Source organism: Pararge aegeria, chromosome 14 (genome assembly GCF_905163445.1).
Source record: "Pararge aegeria chromosome 14, ilParAegt1.1, whole genome shotgun sequence".
NCBI lineage: Eukaryota > Metazoa > Arthropoda > Insecta > Lepidoptera > Nymphalidae > Pararge > Pararge aegeria.
In genome coordinates, this window is record NC_053193.1 from 10,095,262 (window position 1) to 10,118,399 (window position 23,138).

General features: G+C 34.1%; 1 protein-coding gene across 3 annotated transcripts; it reads left to right on the plus strand.

Annotated features, from left to right (window-relative positions):
- Positions 1-409: 409 nt before the first annotated feature.
- LOC120629172 (protein yellow-like) lies at positions 410-23,132 on the plus strand. 3 transcript variants are annotated; one of them, XM_039897998.1, is made up of 7 exons: positions 410-536; positions 13,140-13,388; positions 14,199-14,368; positions 18,655-18,819; positions 20,144-20,315; positions 21,653-21,834; positions 22,575-23,132. In XM_039897998.1, the coding sequence occupies exons 2-7, from the start codon at positions 13,172-13,174 to the stop codon at positions 23,004-23,006; spliced, it is 1,338 nt and encodes a 445-aa protein (XP_039753932.1). In that variant the 5' UTR covers positions 410-536; positions 13,140-13,171; the 3' UTR covers positions 23,007-23,132. The 3 variants fall into 3 exon arrangements, with proteins under 3 accessions (XP_039753932.1, XP_039753933.1, XP_039753931.1); XM_039897999.1 differs by lacking the exon at positions 410-536 and adding an exon at positions 10,137-10,464; XM_039897997.1 differs by lacking the exon at positions 410-536 and adding an exon at positions 10,480-10,703.
- The last annotated feature ends 6 nt before the right edge of the window (positions 23,133-23,138 follow it).

The following is a 23,138-nucleotide window of genomic DNA, read 5'->3' on the forward strand; positions in this document are numbered from 1 at the left end:
CACTGGCTGTGTCATTTTACGGCCCATAAACTACTATATTGAAATTTCAGTGAAAAAACTCACGTCATCCGTTGCCCCTTCGCTGCGTAAAGGAAAGACAAACCAACAAACACACTTTTGCTATTAATATATTAGTTAGAATGTCGCGTATAGGTGGCCTTGACACCTAGATTAACATTTTAAAATTAAAACCAATACCTACTTAAGCTAAAGAACGCTCTTAAAATTCACGCTAACTCGATAAGTCTGTGTACGTATGTGAGGGCGTTTATTTTGTGGGTGTGTCTTGACGTTTTTATGCGCTTTTAATTATGTGTACCTGTAGAAAAATTTTCGCTATATAAAACAAATAATCGATTGAACATTAAAAATATTCGTATATATATATTAATATTTAGAGATGTTTCCTTACAGTCAGTGCTCGTCCTTCACGAGAGACGCTCGCACAAGTGTATGTAAATTGCTTATACTAAAATATTTGTGTGATTATACCATTGGCTATAAACAACCGGAAGTAACGTCTCATTAATTTTATGGTATGTAAATTTTGCCATAATATTTCTATAGAAACATAATATTACATACAAATTTTAGAATAAAAATGAAATCAATTCATTTTGGTATAAGCGTGTCACTTAAAAACGTCATGACCGATTGTGCTTTGTACGTAATAAGGATTTGGGGACAGAACATCTTGGTAAAGTTGCCCCGAAAATTAAAAATACGAAAAAAAATTATTATTTTATTTTCATTTACTACCCAAGATCATATAAGTAACGACACGAAAGATGTGATATATATTTTGCGTTGTGCTTAAAAGATACAGTGATTATTTAGAACAACATTTGTCCATTGTTACTTTGTTTATACTGCGTCAAAAATATTCAGTTATTAGTAAGGACTCATTTAATAGGCGCTTAATTTTTAAGACCCTGGGGCCATGGTCATCGGATAAGAAACATTGAATAAATGTTGTATCCTAAAACAATCTACGCTTCTAGTGACCCTTGGCGCTTCCTTTATAGCCCAATGGCTTAGTCTAGCCATACAAGGAGGCAACAGCGTTTTATATATCATGCCCATTGGTCATAAGTGACAATTTGGACATATTTTTTTTTAGTAAGTTACTAAAAAGTTAAAGTTGTTCATAGCAAGTTGATGCATAGTCAGTACATATTTGAAAATTTAATTTATGTCCATAAAAAATTTAAAAACAAAATGGACTATAACAATATTAATATTAGGAACAAAAATAAACTCGTTGTGCAGTTTACTAGGCTACACAAAATTGCTAATTCATTCAAGGGCAATTGTATATTATTTTATAAAAAATTACCAAATTAAATCTTTGAGATGTCTCTCAATAAGTTCAAAGTTTATATAAAACTTAAGCTTACAGAAAAATCCTATTATAATATTAAGGATTACTTAAAAGATAAAAAAGCTTGGGTGTGAATTTCTCTAGCTTCATAGCTTAATATAAATAAACTGTGAGATGGTGATAACAAAAAATAAAAAAATTCCCGGCTAAGTTTGTTGTGGGCTCTTCTTAGACCAGGGCGCGTTGGAACCCTCATAGCTTTAGGTTTCATACCCTTACAATTATGTATAATACAATAACATATATCTTACAATAACATATATGTATGAACACTTCATAAGTGCCTGTGATAGGCCTACATGAATAAAGAAATTTTTAATTAGAATTTGAATCGACAGGACACGGTCTTTTCAGTCTTTATATAAATAAAAAATTCATCATCATCATCATATCAACGCATTACGAAGGGTTCAGGCCGTAGTCCACCACGCTGGCCGAAGCGGATATGGAGAAATCATGCAGGTTTCCTCAGGATTCCTTAACTGACGCACATACTTAACTTAGAAGAGTAAGAGGTGCATGTTGAGGTTCGAACTCGGCATCTCGAAGATGAAGTCGACACTAATAAATTATACATAATAAACTATAAATGATAAATAAAAGCAAATGTCACATTACCAATTTAAGCGTCTAATAAAAATTAAAATATATAAAATATTCGAGTTGGCATGTAAGTAGAAAATACCTAGTCATAGTAAAAGTTCAATTCATAAGTCTACTGGTATTTAAAAGCATTTTAAAAACTAATAATAAAATGTATAAATACGAAACACGGAGGCACCAACATATAACCAAATATTTTAAATGCTAAAAAATGTTTGTCTGTTTCTCCTTCCTTCATGCCGTAAATATGCAACCAATCGACTTGTTTTTTGGTATAAGTCAGAAAAAAAACACCAAAAGTAACACTACTGCTAAGGCTACTTTTGGTTCTGGAAAATTATCTACATCGCAAGGGTGGTGTTAAAAGGGTCCTTTCTCACAAAAGAACCTAACGGATTAATTTTTTGCATACTTTTAGTCCTGGAAAATATCAATAAATTGCAATTATGTCTATAGACTTAAAGAAACACTGCGGGACGCAGTAAGTTAAATGTAAAAATAACTTTGTGAACGTTCGAAGTCGTTCAGGTATTTCTCATTGACATAAGTAGTATCTATGGGCCGGTATGGTTTTCCCGGCAAGAGGCCAATCAGACTAGGGATAGCTAATTAAGTTTACCTTATGGATAAGGTAAAAGTAATTATTCTTAATTAAGATAGTCAATAGTCAATAGTCATTTATTCATAAATATTAATATTATACGTCACATAGTAATTATTAAATAATAAATTAAGTATATCATACAAAAGTATATGAATTCATAAATTCATTATAAGATTATTCTATAATAACAAATAAGTAAAGATAATCTTCACAATATTTACTTTCCAAGAATTCATTATAACTGTAAAAAGCCTTCTCGACGAGCCAAGTCTTCAGTTTTTTCCTGAATAAATTATTATTTGGTGCATCTCTTATATCTGTATATAAGAGATGCACAAAATACAATATCTGTTTCCACCAATCCGCACTGGGCCAGCGTGGTGGACTACGGCCTCAACCCTTCGCACTGGGAGTAGACTTGTACCCTGTAGTGGGCAGGTAATGGGTTGATATGATGATGATATTTAAAAAAACTGTTTAAATTAATCTCAAGTCACAACTACCAGTCTGCTATCGAAGTAGCGTGGTGGGTCTATGCTCTAAATTCCTCACTCCTAATAGAGACATGGTCTGTGCCCCACAGTAAGACATTAATATGCTGAAAAGGATGATAATGAGTAACGTAATCAATTAGTACCTAGATAAGGAATCATTTGTAATTACAATTCATAAATATGTAATTTATATCGTATCGTATTCTCCTCGTATAGCTACCGATCTTCCCATTGTGAACTATTTAATTATTGTGCAATTTTATTATCATAATAAGTGTGGGAGGCTTGTACTTATGACCTTATTACCGATAGACCCAGTGGCGTGCATATAGGATATGTACAGGGTATGCAGATGATATAAAATGAAGAAAATCTCCAGTATGAGTTATAAATACTTAAGGGTAGGCTTTTTATAACTCTTACAATGCCTATCCTTAAGTTTTTTATAACTAGTACTGGAGATTTTCTTAATTTTATATCATCTGCATACCCTGTGCATACCCTCTATGCACGCCACTGCTTACAATGATACAAACTAAATTCTTATTATACAAAGGATCAAGGATCATTAAACTAGGAAACCTTTTGATTAATAATTTAAATAAGTCAAAAAGTGTCTGTTAAAAATAATATTTTTTTCTGTTTGCATGTGTGGAGTCGCTCGTGGCTATTAAGGCCACACTACCGATAAAGAGGGCCATCGCGATTAAGCGATTAGCATGGGTTTAATATAACTTCCATACCCCTAACCCTCTGATTGCATCATTACATGCATCGTCTACATGGGCTAATCATCATCATCATATCAGCCCATTATCGGCCCACTACAGGGCACAGGTCCCCTCCCACAATGAGAAGGTGCTAAGGCCGTAGTACATCACGCTTGCACATTGGCGGATTATTGGACTCCACACACCGTTGAGAACATTATGAAGAACTCTCAGGCATGCAGTTCGATGTTTTACTTCACCGTTGAAGCAAGTTAAATAACGCACATAACTTAAAAAGTTAGAGGTGCGTGAGAAAGTAAAGTCGAAACCTACAACCTGGGTTATCGTCACTAGTTGAAAAAAAATCTCATTTACGAAAGAAAATTATTTTCGTCAATTAGCTTGAGAGAAACAAAGTGTAAGACCAAATATATAATGCGAATGGTGTACTTTATGGCCTGCCATTCTTTCACGCTGCAACATTGTGACGGATTGGCTTGATTTTTTTTGCAAGGGTAGTTCATGGACCGTATACAGAAAAATGCACGGTTCCCATTATTTCTATTTTTTCGTTTTGGGGGAGAAGTCTCCTTTTGAGATACCCGGCTTCCTGGGGGACACCTCTTCTTTTGTACTTAGCATGAGGTGAGCCATCTGCTTAATCCGTCAGTTACTACTATAAGAAAAACTGAAAAAAAAATTTTATGTGTGAATCAAACGTGTAAATAAGAAAGATTTAACTTTAAAAATACGAAAGGTAGGTGGTTGTTGGTTAGTTCTTCTTTTACTAAGCATTTTTAGCACTCATAACATTAATAGAGAAGTATGGAATGGAGATACAGAACACGGATGAATCTGGTTGTTACTAAAAAACTAAAATTTCTACTAGTATCAAGAAATCATGGTTCTATAATAAATATTCGACCTTGGATGTTGGAGACTGTTATAAAAAAGTCGACAGGACAAGTTAAGTTAAACGTAACAATCGTTAACAATACAATCTCACGATCCTACTAGAAAAAAGTTAATTGATCTCATCCGTAAAACATTCAAACGATTGGTTTTGAATGAATAAAAAAAAAACATTGTTAACGTAAACTGAAAAACAACATACCTACTAATAAGCAATTTTTAGGGTTGGGTACCCAAATGGTAAAACCAGTATATATTATACTTATATTACCGTAGATAGCTAGGTACTATGACTCGATATGTGGAGAATTACTTTATTTTGTTTTTATTTCTTATTAATTTATTAAAGCTACTTAAATCTATCTTACAGGTTAAGCGACAGACAAGCTTACTTACAACCATAATCTATAAAGTACATAGTGGCCTTCGTAAAATTGAGAAAGAAAAAATGAAACAATTTCTACAGCATACTTACATTTTTACCTACCGAACCCTTAGTGCTCTTGCCGACTTTGCCTTGAAGCCTTTTTAGGGCCCCACACCCAAGAGGTGCCAACGGGACCCCATTACTAAGCCTCCGCTGTGCGTCTGTCCGTCCATCCCTCCATCTGTCCGCTAGCATGCTGTATCTTAGAAACCTTTAATGTTTGTCTGAGGAGAAGGCTTTAGCCGTGTACCAGTACGATGTTGGGTATATACCGATTATTGGTACACGCTTTTATTATAACAGCTGTACCCCTAACCGGTTAGCAGGCAACCGTCTTTGACTGCATCATCGCTCACCAACATGTGATATTGTAAGTAGTTGAGGGCTAACTTGTAGTGGAATAAAAAAAAAGTAACAGGCGGAGAGTTGGGTTTTTCATAGATTATGTATTTCTATTGCTGGTATTTAAACAAAAATAAAAATAATAATAATAAAAACAGAGAAACGATCCTAATTATATTAACTAGTGTTCGCCTAGTGGTCGAAATTCAACCATAATTAATTTAAATTATAAGTTTGAACATGGTTACATCTTTGGTTCAAAGATTCATTATTTATTGCATGCGGTGTTTACCTGTAAGTAGATTTAAATTTTGTCTTCATACCGTATAAGCTAGTTTAAATTGTTTTTTTGAAATGTAAAGCTGTTGGTAAACCAAATATAGGAATAAAAAAAGAAAAAAAAAATTATTACAGATTTCGCCAAACCAACATTGTTAATTTGTCTTATGTCACTACTGAAAAAGAGCACATATTGGCGTGTGTCAAATACATGGTAGTGTGTAATTTTATTATTATTTATTAAATGGTTTTGTAAGTATAAAAAAAACATTCTGCACTACTACTCTTTATAAACTAGAAGTGTGGAAAATTCCAAAATCCTCACACACACACACTCATTAACCGATAGACGTCCACTGCTGGACATAGGTCTTTTGTAGGGAGTTCCAAGTTCCACGATTCTGAGCCGCTTGGATCCAGCGGCTACCAAAATCCTCAGTCCGCGTAATTTTTGTATATTGTACAGAGTTTTTGCTTCACGTATTAATATATATGGATACCGTTTGGTATTCCATATTACACATTGGTACGGAATCCTGAGAATGTCAGTCCATCTTTCGCTTTGCCGGTTTCTTATGTTTATAACCTGTCCGCGTTAGGAAACCATTTTATTTTTATCTAGTCATAACGAATTTAGATTACAAATTAATTTTTAAAAGGGCCATTATGAACCAAAGCTATTTTTATGATTTACTATGAAATGTAACTGCCTGGTTGGTCTAGCGTTGAACATGATCGACTTCGAATCCGGTCCAGTCCGGAATGGTCCTTAGTTAAAATCTCCAGTAGTTTCTAAGTTAGCAGGTAAGAATGTTACCAGAGCGGAGTTAAGAAAATGCCGTCGCGTTATGCCTCCGAGAGCATGCCGTTTTCAGTTCATATCACTAACTTTATTAAAGTGATCTTTAAAGCCCAAGAACCCTCATTTAAAAAGAACGCGGTCTGTTTAAGCTCAATTTTTTTTTTAGGAAATGCTCACATCTTTGTTGCCAGGGTATTCTGTTTATTATTATAACCATCTCCCAGAGTCACTTATTGCTTTGAGTTAATTATTAACCTATTTATCAAGTCATCCAAGTTTTTTTTAATCATTGATGTAGGTATACATAATCCCATCAAAAATATAAAGGCGAAAATGAAAGCCAAGTTCACTATCAACATTATGGTTGGTTGTTAACCAAACTTATGCAAAAGAAAATCGAGATCTTAATAGTTACTAAGGTTCTTAGATAATCTAAAAATGTATTTTAAAAAACCAAATAAATTAATAAATAACAATTTCTTGTTGTTCTCACTCAAACTCTATTTGCTTCGTTATATCTATAGCTATATATTATCAAACTATATTTGCTAATTATATTATATATATAATTTATCTATAAATTTCAAATTTTAACAGTTAGTAAAAGCTCAGGATATTGGCTAGTTTTTAACTTTTTACCAGCAAACCCATTCTATTAAGTTGAAAGTTTTAATAAAATTTAATAAACAGCTGCTAGCACAAGAGTTAATTAGCCAATAATTTGTACGTAAAAACTAGCAAATTTAAATCTTATTATTGCGAATTTTGACAAAGTTTTTTTTTCCTTACATGTAGAATGGATATTAGCAATCAGCTATCCAGTAATATTTCTACCAGTTCACTGGTCGCCACCACTTATTATTTCTATACAAGACATCAAATTATGGTAGCAAGCTGGTATGACAACGATAGTAGGTACCGTATTTTCGCGTTCAGTTATTCACTGATTCTGTCATGGTTTGGTTACTGTATAATATACATATAGTATAGTTGATGAATTTCTTAATGACAAGGTTGATCGGAAGCTTCCATCGCTTTCATTGTAAATTGTTGATGTTTAAAACGAGAAATCGCTGGTTGTCACTAGAAACAGACAGATTTTTGTATTTTTATTGTATTAGTTAAATGTAAATAGATCTGTAGTGGGTATCTGATATGTTACATAATATTGTATAAAAAACATTTGCGGTCACTTAGACCGAGTGTGGCAGTTGAGGAGTTTATAATAGCCAGGCAAGTTCAATGTCACGATGAGCAGAACCGTGATTACAAATTATGCGAAACGGAATCTACCAAGTTGTGTAGTAGGTAAATTTAATAGCAGTAGGTAGTATCCAAACGCAATCATCATAACAATAAAAATAAGGTATAGGTCGCGTAACGTAAAAAGAGCTTTGAAGACTAACCTAGTTAATAGAATTTTTTTATAAACAAAACAAATGTAATGTTAACTCATTTTCAATTGTATTGAAAATGAGTTAACATTACATTTAGAATATTTGTGTTGCCATCCATAATCCATACTTATATATTAATGCGACGGTGTGTCTGTTGCCGTTCAGATCAATCGCAGCACTGATCTTAATATTTGACCCATAAGTATATAGGTTGCAGTATGCAGATATACATATACATTTTTTAACTCGTAACGGCAACTGGGTAATTTAATAAAAGCCTTTGTGATCCTGGTGACGGACTTTGCCTACTTTTAAGCCCGGGAACACCGGGTTTCACTGGGATTTAAAAGAAACGCGAATGGCAGCGGTCAGAAAATACATAGGTATTTAAATTTAGTTCGTGATCGGTCGTGAGATATATGCCAAAACTAGACAACAAGTCTCTCTTCTAGTTTGTTTAAGACAAAAGTTTAAGTTTAGGTTGTGGAATAAGCGCAAAAAGTAGAAAAGTTTAGTAAATTAATATGTTAACTGATACTCTTGTATCGTATAATTTTCCTAATGCGTAGTAAAGCCGTTTGAAGTATTTTTTACGTGACGCTACCTATATCTAACTTCCATTTCAAAGTCACGAAACCAGAGTCGCACAATAGTTGAAGTAAACAATCCCTATTTTCTCTTTGGAAACATCAATTATACATTATAAGCAATTGAGATAATGATTTTCCTTATGTACTTACATCCGAGCCTATATTACCAAGTAGCTCAAATAAAACTCTTCTAGTTGTTAATATTGCTTGGGGTTTTCACTTGTATTTTATATTTCGCGTTTAAAAACCTGTTTATATTTTTAAACACCAAATAGTTTAAAAGTGGTTTGCTTTCTAAGCTTATTATTTATTGTTTTAAAGCCTATTTGTTTGTATGTTGAACTTACTAAGCTCAGAAATTATATAATATGTACGTCAGTTTGATTTGAAAGAATATTTAGTGCTAGTTAGAATTTTTAAAGCTATAATTTCACATTGTGCGGGATGTATTCGCGATATTTACTCGACTAAAAAAAATTAAATGAAGATTTTGCAGTTTTTTTCATTGATAATAAATACCAACCTCACTTTGAATATAAATAAAAATGGCTTTTTTCTTAATAAGTAGACGAAACAAAATTCATTGGATTTAAATTTTTTTAGCGATTCTTTGGTACTGTCATCATGCCTATTCGTTAATGGGGTACCTACTTAGTTAGATGAAGATGAAAATCATACTCAACGGATAAAAGTTTACATCAGTCGCAAATTAAGATCGGTTCAGTTGATTCAAAAGTTCCTTTTGACATCCCAATGCGATATAAAAACGATTTTGAAATAAATTCATATTTACAAATACAAATATTAATGAATGATCCTAAAATAAAAATTCATATTAAAACATGCATATTTGTAATAACGAATTATGAGCCTACTCTTTTTTTAAGTATGTTAATTTAAGCACATGAACATGAAATAATTGCTATCAAACGCAACGGATGCATATCAAACAAATGTTACTTACTTTTTATCAAGCCTCGTAAATTAGATTATTTGTGTCATAAAGATAACCGTAATTATTCCTTTTTAAATAATTACAGAGTTCCCCAATTTAGGCCGATAAAGGTACATTCATAATGTTTACAGTACCTTTCTAATTACCTGTAATGTTTTCTATTTAATAAAACAATATGTAAAAAAAAAAACATATATACTCAGTTAAATTCGAAACAAAATCGATTTCTTTTTGTTAGTCACAAAATACTGCTTTTTTACATAATAAGAGCATGATAAAACTTTCATCGCCGTTTTGTAGACAGAGGAAGGTAAACTCAATTCAACTAGAGAATACCGTTTCAATTTGTGCATAAGTACCTGCTTAATAGGTTATCGAAATAGACGTAACGGTTGGCAAATCTTTTGCCGTTAGTTCCATATTTAATTTGACCGTATGTACACGTTTGTCTAAAATTCTTTTTTAGTTAGTTAACGGTGCGTTTTTAAGTGGTATTAATCAAAGAAGTGTTAAAAACAATGGCATACATTTATTTGTTTTATACTTGATTGTACAACTGAAGCGAGCGGTTGTGAACCGTAACCTTAGTGGAGAAAAGTTGGCATGTCAACAAACTTTACATCGGCGTAAGCGTATCCTAATCTGTCACTTTGTATCGACGATTAAAAGTCATGATTTGATAACCACATAGGAATATCGTTATTTCTGTGTTACGTTTGTTTACCCTATGGGGCACAGTTCCTGTAAATTCTTCTCTCGTTCAAAAATATTAGGTATAAATATAGATAAACGAATAGCGTACCTACCAAGTTTTGTGTAAGAAGGAAACAGTGTTTACAAGTATTTTTATTTGGTAGGTTCAACCACAGAACACAGATTAAGGAGATTTTCATGACCACAACTAAATATACTTTTGAAAACATTCTTCTGTGCAAATATTTGGCCTCTTGAAGCGGATGACTTACGTGGTAAAAAGTGAAATATAATTATTTATTAAGCGTTAAAGATTTATACTTTATTGATACTAAATCTAATAGAAAGACATTAAGTAATAAGTATGCTTCAATATAACATGATATAAATTAATAATAACCTATTAGATATACGATCTTAGTGGTAGTGCAAAGTGGTGTTAGTTTGAATATATAAGGCGAGATGACAACACTTCGTCAAAACAGAGTATGCCGATCACTTCTTAATCAATATGGTAATATCATTTTATTATTCAATAAATAGTTTTGTGTGTAATCTAGAATATTAATATTGTCAAATAATGTCAAATCTTGAGTTTTGTATTTCAATTTATTCATAGTCTTATGAATAAAACAAGTTGGTTGGAATATAAAAATCTTGTTTTATAAGTCCCTAAATAGTTTTTACCTGACATAAAATTGAATTATTAGGTATATTTAGTCATTATATAAATTCGAAATAGATTAGAAGAAAGGCGAAACGAAGCGCGTGTAGTTATGGCAGGTTTTATCGTATCTATTTGAATCTGTATATAATGAATGTAACTATCTAATAAATATCTTTTCTAACAATATTTGAAAATAATCTTCATTCATCATCATCGTCATCATCATCATCAATCTTACATTTGCTCTGCTGTGTGCACACCTTTAAGTGTGACGAGCTACCTACGTCTAAATAATCTAAATATAATTTGAAACATAATGTAAGTACCTACACGTGTTTGAAACATGTGTATGTGAACAAACTAGTTATTCCTTTAAATAAATAAATTACTTTTTAGTCGAAAAGGCCACCCCTTTTGCGTGCAAATTTAGGATTCTTAGGTTTTGACGCTTTTTGTAATGAAATTAAATGACTTTTTTTTCGTACAAAGTACACGTACTAAGTATTTTACCCAGGAATCGAGTCTGAAGAAGAAGTAGGTATATATTGAACATGAAATAGGTACTAACATAATTACTCACCATTGCACAATATAATCACATATGCATCTGATATAAGGCCACACTACCCTCATAACTTATAAGTCTACAATTTACATATCAAAAGGTAGGCACTTAGATGTTATTGTCTGAAATAACGCTACGAGTTTCGTAGAACTAAATATGAAGTAAATATGTAGGAAGAATTTATAATAAAATATTTATTGTGTTTCTATTGTATTGTATCTAACTGATCAATCGGATTATATTGCTGACGCGAAGAATTCGATGCCCCAAATAGGTCCGTCTCCTAATAAATAAAGGCCGGGTTAAATGTTCAGTAATTTTGTAAAGTGGGTAGATATTTAATGTATATGTACTTATTCCTTAGTTTTCCAGAAATAATTAAAATTATAAAATTTAGTTTACAGCTGGGTGGGTTTTTAGATATAGATATGCGAGATTATCAAGCACACTTCAGTCTAATATTGTGACGGCCGGTTGGCGCAGTGTGCAGCGACCCTGCTTTCTGAGTCCAAGGCCGTGGGTTCGATTCCCACGACTGGAAAATGTTTGTGTCGTGAACAAGATTGTTTTTCAGTGGCTGGGTGTTTATAAATTATAAGTATTTATGTATATTATTCATAAAAATATTCATCAGTCATCTTAGTACCCATAACACAAGTTACGCTTACTTTAGGGCGATGTGTGTATTGTCTTAGTATGTATATTTATTCTATATTTGTGTATTATTCATTATCATAAGTGAAAGGAGTAATGTAATTTTTCCAAAAACAGGACACATTGGGTTGCATGTGTAAATTTACTAGTTCCCCGTAGTTTTACTTGTGTTGCCTAAATTATATTCTTTCGACAACCCGAACTAATTCGGCTGCAAACTTTTTGATACTGAAATGAATTAAAACCGATAGTAGGTTATGGATAGAATAATTTTTTTTATGTCGAAATTGTAAAATCTGAAAGAAATCTCTGTTGAGAAAAGTTTTCCTTGCGCATTTCCTGTCCTATTTCAATAATTTTAAAATTAGGTATAGAATAAATAAAAAACATCTGTTCAGCGCTTTCAAAGTTAATAACAAACAAACAAATATTTCCTCTTTAAGATATTAGTATAGATCAATACCTTAAGGGACATGGGCAAACACGTTGATTCGTAAAGTGAGAATTTTGTACTGCGGGATTAATGCAACTAACGGGACCTTCATCAATAACTTCCACCTCTGTACTGTTGAAAGAAATGGACAATTTATCTTATTAAAATTATACTATTGGGTGGTTGCTGGCTATTTGGGTTATGCTATGGGTTACTCTTGGTTATAGCCTAGAAGGTGAGGCTTCTGCGGGACCGAGTTCGATCCCCAGCATGCTCCTCTCACTTTAACACCTCTAACGCATACTCGGAGTTATGTGCGTTAATTTAAGCAATTTTCGGAGTTAGTTTAAGCAAATAAATGTCACTTGCTTTAACGGTGAAGGAAAACATCGTGAGGAAACCTGCATGCCTGAGAGTTCTCCGTAATGTTCTCAAGGGCGTATGAAAGACAAACCGCACTTGGCCAGCGTGGTGGACTATAACTTATATCTTAAAAGGACCTGTGCCCTGTAGTGGGCTAGTAATGTGTTGATGATGATAATGAGATACTGCACACCAGCCATTTAAAATTTAAACACACACTTAAAAAAAACCCGACATACGTTAACAAAATGAAATAATCTTGTTACAGATCCTCATCTCTTAGATATTTACAAAGCAGAGATGGCGTACGGCATAGAGAGGTTTTTCCTTCTATCCTATTGTCTGGCGTGTTGCTGGCCGGTTTTTGGCGCTAGGAACAGTATGAGGATAGTGAAGCAATGGTCTGATCTACCATACAAGTATCCAAGCGCTGAAGCTGAACAGCTTGCCCTGGATAAAAGATACTATGTCCGCGGTAACTCAGTGCCAATCGACGTTGATGTGCAGCACAGAAGTGGTAATTATCATTTTTAATACTTGAAATTATGTAAAGACAACGGACATCTTAGTTGTATACGATAGTTAAAAAACAAATTCCTATTTTAATTCTTTAGCTTAGCTTAGCTCAGATGACACATACATTTATAATATTTTTAAATATGTACGTTTATGTTATTCTTTTCAGAAATAAAGATCTGGAACCATTCTCTTAAATTAGGTATACGAGGTTCCGCGCGTGCCCCTTTACTATAAACGTGCCACAAACTTGACTTTCAATACTGTATACTCGCACGAATTTTCTCGTGTTATCTAGTAAAAATACTACGAGTAAATGCTAGACATCATTATAACGAGGTGTGCATGTTAGGATTTAGGTTTAAAGGTGCTAAGGGTTTTAGCATTAGAATGATATTGTGATATTGGTTTGATATCCGTATGTATACGGTTCGATGTGCGCCTACAAAATCGCTTTATGAATTTGATTAAAGCACGCTAAAGCCTTGGGTTTTTTTCCTTCACCTGATGTTAAGTGGAAAACTATCGCTTATAAACAGAGCAACAGTTCAGAGGGCACACTAGGAACACGTCCTGCAACCAGCCGCCTGAACGATGACACCGAAAACCACGCCCTTCAGACTGGAACAAAGAATTATAACAATGTTGCTTGGTGCCAAAAATATGAATGTCGGTGGTACTTCCCCGGCCGAGCTCTGACACAAAAAGGAGTACTACAGTCATGCACATCTTTGCCCCGTGCAACGAGCTTACCCTGACAGAGTACGGTACCATGCTACGTATAAATGCAATATTTTTCTTGGTATTTTAGGAGGGAAGAAATCTCGGATCTTCGTGACCATTCCTAGATTCGACGAAGGCCGCCCAATGACGCTAGGCACCGTCGATGATGAAGGTTCGATCTCAGCTTACCCCGACTACTCCTGGCACGATAACCAAGGGAGCAACTGTGATGGGATGACATCTGTATTTAGAGTTGCTGTAAGTTTTCGATAAGTATCTGTCTCGTCTAAATCGTCAATAATAATTATTGTTTTTTCATTTCAAGTCCAGAAATATTAAGATTTAAGTAGTTGCACCTATGTTTACGTCTTACGAGTTACTTTAGGCTAGTTGAGTTAATGTCTACGAATTAAATTAGGCTAGTTGGGCCCCTGTTTGCAAGTAAGTTTAAGCTTTCATGCCATACATATAATTTTCATCCTTAACTTCAGGGTATCGATTTTTCGATTTATTGCGTATTCTGCTCTCACATAACAGAGAGAGAGAGGGAGAGAGACTAAACCTACTATGATCTACCATCAGATCTACCATACAGCTCTAATCTATCCTCTGGTCGGTCCAGAAGTTGTATATGGAAATAATGTAGTTAGTAGTGGCTGATAATAATTAAATAGCAATTATCGCTAATGGTTACTTGCAATATTCAAATTCTGATAACTGTAATGCCCCGTTATCATTAGGCCTATGTTTATGTTACTTAGTATTTAATAAAAAAGGTAACTACATACTATCTATTTAACTTAATTTTCATCAGGGAAGTCCCTAATCTATAATTATAATAAATTTGTAGTCGTGACCCTTAGGTACATATGTATTGAAAATCTTGATAGGTGGAAACCTAACGTAACCCGTACGTAACGTATTTTTTATTTTATTTCTGCAAGTCTAATACTAGTAAGACTTACCTGTATTCGACCAAACACTTTGACCTTTGTAGTCAAATACTAGGGTGTTATATTGACTACCATGCACATAGTTTTGAGTTTTGGTCAATCTACGTTACGCAAACTGTTCTGCAGAGAAAGACTACCATACTTTGATAGTTCTGTACCCCTTAGCAGAACACATTGAATTTCAGATACAGTAGTCCCCTTAGTATATTCACCTACAAACTCTCAACTGTAATAGTTCTCAATTGAAATATAACTTAGGAGAGGCACTTATGACTTCTTCTTATACCCAAGAAACAATAGGATACTTAGGGATAGGGACAGAAAATTTCGATTTTACATCATAATTTCGTCCAATCTGATTTCAACAAATCTCATTGTAAAGTCGTACGAAGTTGTACTATCAGTTTGTTTATGCATAATTTTCGTGGAAATAGACAGAGGATAGAATTCCTTAGCAAACGGTGGTAGATACATCACATTATTATAGCTAATAGGTATACATGCAAACTTGTCACATAAAGAAAGGGCCCGACTAAAAAAGGATATCACTAAAAAAATAAAAGTTGGTGTCCTTAATGGTACCAATCTTTTGCACGTGGGTCTACAGAGTGTACGATTTTGATTCTTAGTAAAACGATATACTTTACGTTGTTATTGGTAGAAGCTGCGACCAACGGTTTCCCAATTCTTTGACAAGCGGCTCAATCCTCCAAAATTGATCACTTATCTATTTACTTTCTTGCTTACCAACTTTTATGGTACTTCTGGGTTCTGTTTGTTCCTAACTCTGTGTTTATTACTATCTGAGCCTCTATATTATAAAGCTGAACATTTGAGTCCTGCTTGTGATCCATACCTCCTATTCGGTCTAAAATATATTATAGGAGCCTTTGTTTTTTTCCATATTTTTTTTTATTGATTCAGTTGATGGTGTTGTGTGACGTACGGCCTGCTTGTTATTCTAGTATTTTTTCTTTTGTTATATTTGTTTCAGTTTAAATATTTGTTGTAAAATGATTGTAAATGGTAAACCACCTGCTTCTGTTTATTTTAAATGTTATTATTGTTGAATCTTTACCTACATCCTTCGTCTTTATCTCTACCTGCGAATAAACCACACACATATTTCGATTATTTGCTGTCTATTCTTGTGATTTGGAACAAAAAGTACAATACGTCAGGTAAAACTGTATTCAGGTCCATGAGACGGTATTTTGCCGTTGTCATAGGTTAGGTGATGGAAGGTTTACAGGAAAATTACTGGCTCCTATAGATTATTCCCGCACAAGTCTTTACCTTTACCTTTTGTATCTTTACCTTATATTATAAAGCTGGACCGTTTGTCTATTTTTCTGAATCTAACGATTGAAAAAAAAAAACTTTGTGTAAAGTAGCCCAGTATAGGTAAAGATTTTCTTAGGAATAAGAAGTTTACACTGATCGTGAGTAAGTTACTATGATTCATACAAATGATGATGTTTTGTTATTTTAATATTTTTCTTTTGTTATCTTTGTTTCAGTTTATAATTTTTGTGACATTATTGTATCAGGTGTTTTTATACTATCTTTGGTATATTTATGTTATGATATTGTTAAATAGCTCTGTCTCTAACTGCTTAGTGTCTGCTTGTTATGGAGAAGAGAGAACTTTTTGCTGGGGATATTTTTTTAAACCGAGCAATAAGATTGTTTTATTTTCATGGCTAAGCTAAGATTCGGTAGGATTGAAATAAGTCATCACTTGTACGTCGAACTTCCCCGTTGTTATTGCTCGCTACTCCAGCTAACCTTACTCGTTCCAGAAGCCTAGCAGGCCGCCCATGTTGCCAAGGACTTCCAGAAAAGTGGCTTGGAATCCAAGATAGACCTCGCGTTGTTCTGCCACGCCTGCGCACTATAGCATCACGTGCGCTGGAAAACTATATTTGTTTATTACCTATGTTTATCCTATGCTGTCTTTCTAGTATATAGCGTCTGCTAGTTCTGTCTCATTTCCCTAGTGGATTATTCTTGAATCCTTCCTCTAGAATTTTGGTTTAAGTTGTGTAGTCGTTTTTCTAGTCCTGAGTTTTGAGTCTCATGGCCGCGAATTGGGCCTTTTCTTTTATGTGGAGGTGCAGGGGTGGAATCCCGAGAAATGTTTCAAGTGCTCATGCAGCCTGTGATAGCAAGGCATTATTGACGCTGGAACTTTTGTAGTTCTTGCTGGGTGGTTTTTAGTTCTGTTCTTGGCCACCATATCAGTGCCACGTAGGCAATAGAATTCCTAACCGCGGACAGATATACGATTTTTACAGTAGGTGTCAATCGGTTGAAATGATGATGATGATATGGGACTGCTATCTAAACCTATTTACGTTATTCTGAAGCCCAATGTTTTAGTAGTAGGTACATAGGATTTATAAGTATGATGTTTAATTTAGTGAGCGCAAGCTAGAAATTGAACAAATTATACTTCGGAGTCAAATTATTTAACGGTAAAATATAAAAATCGGTTCAGTTCAGTCAAACAAGCAAACAGAATATGTATATATACATAAATACATATTCATTATATTTTTACGTATGAGTGATGTACAGTGCAGGTACCTTCCGCCACAACATCGCTATTTTATTACCCGAGTTCGGAAGAAGAAGGGCTATGTTTTTCGAGTGTATGTGTATATAATAGTATGTTTGTATGTGTTTATGTATATTTCTTTCGCACGTCCTAGAGCCTAAACGGCTTGTCGTATGTTTATGTGAGTAAATTTAATAATGTAAGCGTATGTCAATAAATTCGTCTTTGGCTAGAGAGTGACACCAGCTACATCAAAATTATAATAAAAAGTAAAACGAAATTTAGGATTTTTGGCACCAGGGAGTTAAATTTGAAATAAAAAAATATATATGAGAAAAACAAAAACCTGACTTCTTTAATATCTGCCATATAATTATTAAATTCATAGACGATTTGTAAAAATAGAAACAAGATTTTAATTTGAATATTCTATTTTGGTTTTGAATAATCTTAGTTGACAGTGTTTACAAAAGTTGTCGTAGGCTTATGCCTATCTACGCACTACTTCTATCACTTCTAATAACTTGTTTGGTGATGTAACAAAATCTCGGTAACCAAAGTATTCAAAACCAAAATAAAATATTATATATAAATTATAACCTTGTTTCTATCTTTACATTACTTCAATGAATTTGATAATGATGGCAGATAACGACACGGTCGGGTTTTTTTGGTTAAAATTTTTTGAATTTTTATTTCATCATCAACGCATTACCGGCTCACTACAGGACACGGGTCTCCTCCTAAAATGGGAAAGGGCCATAGTCCACCTCGCTGGCCCAGTGCGGATTCTACACACCTTTGAGAACATTATGCAGAACTCTCCGGCATGCAGGTTTCCTCACTATGTTATCCTTCACCGTTCAAACAAGTGATATTTAAATACTTAAAACGCACATAACTTAAAAAAGCTCGAGGTGCGTGCTGGAATTTGAACTCGGCCCCCCCGAAAGTAAAATCGAGCGCTATGCGCTATCACCGTTTCAATTAAAATTTCTATTTATTAATCAAGAAATCTTAACCAATTTCAGATAGATAAATGCAACAGACTGTGGGTAATGGATGCGGGGAAGATAGGCGAAAATCAGGTCTGTCCACCGCAGCTGCTTGCCTTCGACCTGAATACTGACCAGCTCATATACCGGCACAAAATTAGCGCGTCAAACTATGTCGCCACGTCATTGCATGTCACCCCCGTAAGTATTTATATACTCGTATATATATATATATTATAAATCTTTTTAAATTGTTCTACAAGTTAGCCCTTTACAGCAATTTCACCTGTAATAAATGGTAGCGGGCTAACCTGAAACCAACCACCGATCTCTGTTGCGAGAGACAGATTTGGAGCTTGGACTTTCCACGCTGCTCCAATGTGTGTTTCGCTTGTTACAAGACCGAACCAAGATTACAGACGCACGCATTATGATAATTCTAATACTTTCTCTCTCGTGCGATATTTTATTAACATCAAAAGTCATTGCATTATTTAGAGACCCGTGAATTGAACCTTGGACCTCGTAGTTAAATGTCGACCATACCAACCACTGATAATCAACATAGAATAGAAACACAAAATTAAGAACGTACTGAAACCTTGCACACGACTTAAATGGAAGAGTAAACACTACAAGTAAGCCCTTGACTGCAATCTTACCAGCTGGTAACATGCTAAGTAATGATGCAGTCTAAGATGGTAATGGGCGAACCCAGTAGGGATAGTAAGGTAATAAAAGAGCCAAAAGTTTCGATAAATCTTGCATGCCAATATAAATAATAATAATGTCCTAAATGGCGGAAGAAAAAAAACTTAATCGTATCTTGATTTTTACAATTATTCAATTAGAAAAATCACAGACATTATAAAAACATGATTATTAATACTTGCTTTTCAATTCATGTCACGAATATTATAAAAAATCATTACTATTGAACAATGATAATTGATCGATGGACTACAATGAAAATTGCAAAACAAGAAATTATTGTCGTCGCCAACCTATCACGTTATCTATCATGTTGTGCAGGGCCCTGATTCTGAAATCGATTTTTTCTGAATCGAGTGACGTACAAAGAATTATTACTACAAACAAAACGCAAAACCAACTGCTACCAACCCGTTCCACCAGTGGCACGAGGAGGTATTGTCATTCCTCTTCGAACCAGAGTCCAGATGATGCTCTACTTAATTTTCCTTTAGTAATAACTTATTTATTTATTTATTAAACTAAAAACTTTTAGAAATGAAGATAAACACTAGGTAAACTACAAAGATAGATTGATGAATAATAGTAAATTAAAATGTCATTTTAATCTTAAAAGAATATAAATATTTCGCTCTACAACATTGTAGGGGATTTTAATTTCAGACTTGGTCAGGCTGCTCTAACATAATTGTCTAGTAATTTCTGCTTTAAATGTACTAATATCAATACTCGAATACCATAAAGGTATTCGAGTTTTCAAACGCTCTGGTGTGTTAAAATAGATTGTTGTGAATGGAATTGTTTGGCATTACAGGTCGTCGATGTACGTGGACAAGACCCAAGTGATTGTTCCGACACTTACGTCTATGTTGCTGATGTTACGGGCTTCTTATTGTTGGTGGTCGACGTGTTGAACAATCGATCCTGGAAAGTGGCGCACCGCTTAATGTACCCAACCCCAGCTCGTGGTTTTTTCACCATTGCTGGTAAGATATTTGAATGAGGTCTTAGAGTCTTCAATGAACATTAACTAGCTTAATTTGAATGAATGAATGAATACACTTTTATTGTACACCAAAGAAAAAAAGTAGTTACAGAGATATAAATACAGAGCAAGAGAGTAACTAGCTTAATTTACTATATTTTTAAATAGAAAATTGTTTCTTGTAAAGCGAACATAACCTGAGGTTAATGCTTCGGTGTGCAGTATAAAGATTGCAGAAATTATAAATAACGCCTACAGATTTTTCTGTTTTTCGCGGAGTATCGCGAATTGAGCTTAATATTGATTTTATATATCCGCAAAATAACGAAATCCAATATCTTAGGGTATTGCATACTCCCCATGCGTCTAACAAAGCCAGCAAGAGGGACAAGCCTTGGTGGGTTTTCGTTTAAGAACACCCCCTTTCGGGAAGTCCCACATATCCTCCGCCCTAACCAAGGGTCGGAGGAGCCATAAAGCTTTTCCACCACGCCAAAAAAAAGGGGGAAAAAAGTCATACAAATAAACAGTAAATGCAGACTTTTGTCACCTTTCAAAAGACAGAGCTTTCCACTTAATGGTAATGCCATGTTTATTAGAAAAGCCTATAGTATTAATTTAGATAAGTTAGTTCACACTTCAAATTTAAATTCAAACTCATTAAACCATTATAAAATATTATACATGTTATTCGCAGTCTACGATATGTAAATCTTAATAAACTTCAAATAAGAGCACCTTCCAAATTTCAGAGCTTTCCACTGAATGATAACTAGTCCGACGTTATGCCAAGTTTATTTGTAAGGCCTTTAGTATTTGTTTGGGTATAATTGAACTTCGTACATCTGTCCGTCCATGAGGCCAGAAGCCTTTAACTTCTTAACTAAGAAATCTGGTTAATCATAATTAACAAATATTACAGACTAGCTGCGCCCCCCGGTATTATCCGCGGTGAATAAATCTGTTAACGTATTTGTTACGAAACAAATTTGTGTAGTAACACACTAATAAAGGACGACATTTGTTAAAAAAATATTAATGTTCCTCTAAACCCCTTGGGAATTTTATATTTTATTTAGTACTTTCAATAATCTATGAGCCAACAATCAAGTCGATTCTTTGCTTAGTTAGGGCGTGAAGAGGTTGGAACAACAAACAAAAAACTGCCACACTTTCGCATTTTTTAATTTTAATAATAATTATTAAGATTAGTTTGCCGATATACTAATATTATAAATATAAAAGTGTGCCTGTTTGTTTTATGTTTGCTCGTTACTAAAGTTCAGCTTAGACATTGCCTGATTTTAAAAATTAATGGTTTTCTTTTTGCATTTAAAGGTGAGAGCTTCGATCTAATGGACGGAATATTAGGCATGGCTTTGTCGCCATCCAAACCTGGCCACGATCGCATCCTCTACTTCCACTCCTTGGCCTCTAGCACGGAAAACGTTGTCCGTACCAGCGTTCTCAGAAATGATTCTTTCATTTCCAATCCCAACGCTAATCCGTATTCAATGAATGTAAGTATAAGAGCGGTTTCAGACTAGCGCTTATAGCGCTATACGCGCGTATAAGCTCTTTTTTGGAAGTGCATGTATGCTGGCGGGTCGTATAGGCGCGCATTTTGCCCACGAACCGATGCCGATGTACGCACAACATTTTGCGCGTACCAGCAAAAATAATGCGCTAGTCTAAAACCTCTCTCTGTATATAATTTGGAGTATTGGAACTTTCCACTGATCTCTACAAACTATGTCTTAACATGGCTTTTTAAAACTGTATTAAAAGTCCTATAGTTTTTTTTTTGTGTTTTGTGGACGATGCCTTATCATATTGGTAACGATGATTGCATGATTATTGAATCTTTCAAATAAAAAGTGTTTCAAATTGAAGATTGGGAAAAACTTTTTTAATTCAATTTTTTTTAAACTAGTTGTTGACCGCGACTTCGTTCTCATTGAAATTTTGATGAGTATGCCTAAGTTTTTTTATGATCCCTGAACTATCACAAAAAAACAAGTCGATCGCAACTTGTTTCGTCAAAAGCAAAAATTTATGCCACGGGAAACGTTAATTATATCTAAAGCGAAACAGTTGCTTCGGTATTCCAGATTATAATGTCTGGCATAATTAAGTAGCAAAAATTCATCCATCCAAACTTAGGCATTTTTAACATACCTGATTGTCGTTTTATTACTAAATCATAGCGATGTTCGGAGAACCATTAAAACCATTTTAACACAATAAAATTTACTTACAGGTGTTTCCCAATGAACGTCCAAACCAAGCAGCAGCCGAGGCAATCGACAGCAATGGTATCATGTATTTTGGACTAATGGAGCCACCTGGCATATGGTGCTGGAACACAGCTACCGAATTTTCAACTCGCAACTTCCACCCAATCGCAATCAACGAAGAAACTTTCCAATTTGCAAGTGGAGTGAAAATAGTTAAGAACCTTAAAAACGAGGAAGAACTTTGGGTTTTGACATGCAGGTTCCAAAAAGTAATGACCGGCACTATTGATTCAAGTAGCATTAATTTCAGAATACACGCTGAAAAAATTCCAATTTTACTAAGCAAATCTGCTTGTTCATCGCCTTCAAGAGATAATTCAATTTATCACGCGGATAAATTCTCTTCGGACATTCCCAAATACAGCTTCAAATATGGGTCCGAATCATATTTGTAGATATTCGGGCATTGCTTTGTCTGACCACTAATAGTTTTGACTTTTTGTGGTACCTAATACCTTGCCATATAGAAATATTTGTTTCTTATTGATAATTGTACTTTATAAAATATTCAATATCATAATCGTGAG

Bases quoted from the DNA above. Each gene is read 5' to 3' on its own strand.
- LOC120629172 (XM_039897997.1), top strand. From the start codon at position 10,652: ATGACAACACTTCGTCAAAACAGAGTATGCCGATCACTTCTTAATCAA. The intron at 18,820-20,143 runs GTAAGTATTTAT...TTGGCATTACAG, and splicing joins CGTCATTGCATGTCACCCCC to GTCGTCGATGTACGTGGACA. The intron at 20,316-21,652 runs GTAAGATATTTG...TTGCATTTAAAG, and splicing joins TGGTTTTTTCACCATTGCTG to GTGAGAGCTTCGATCTAATG.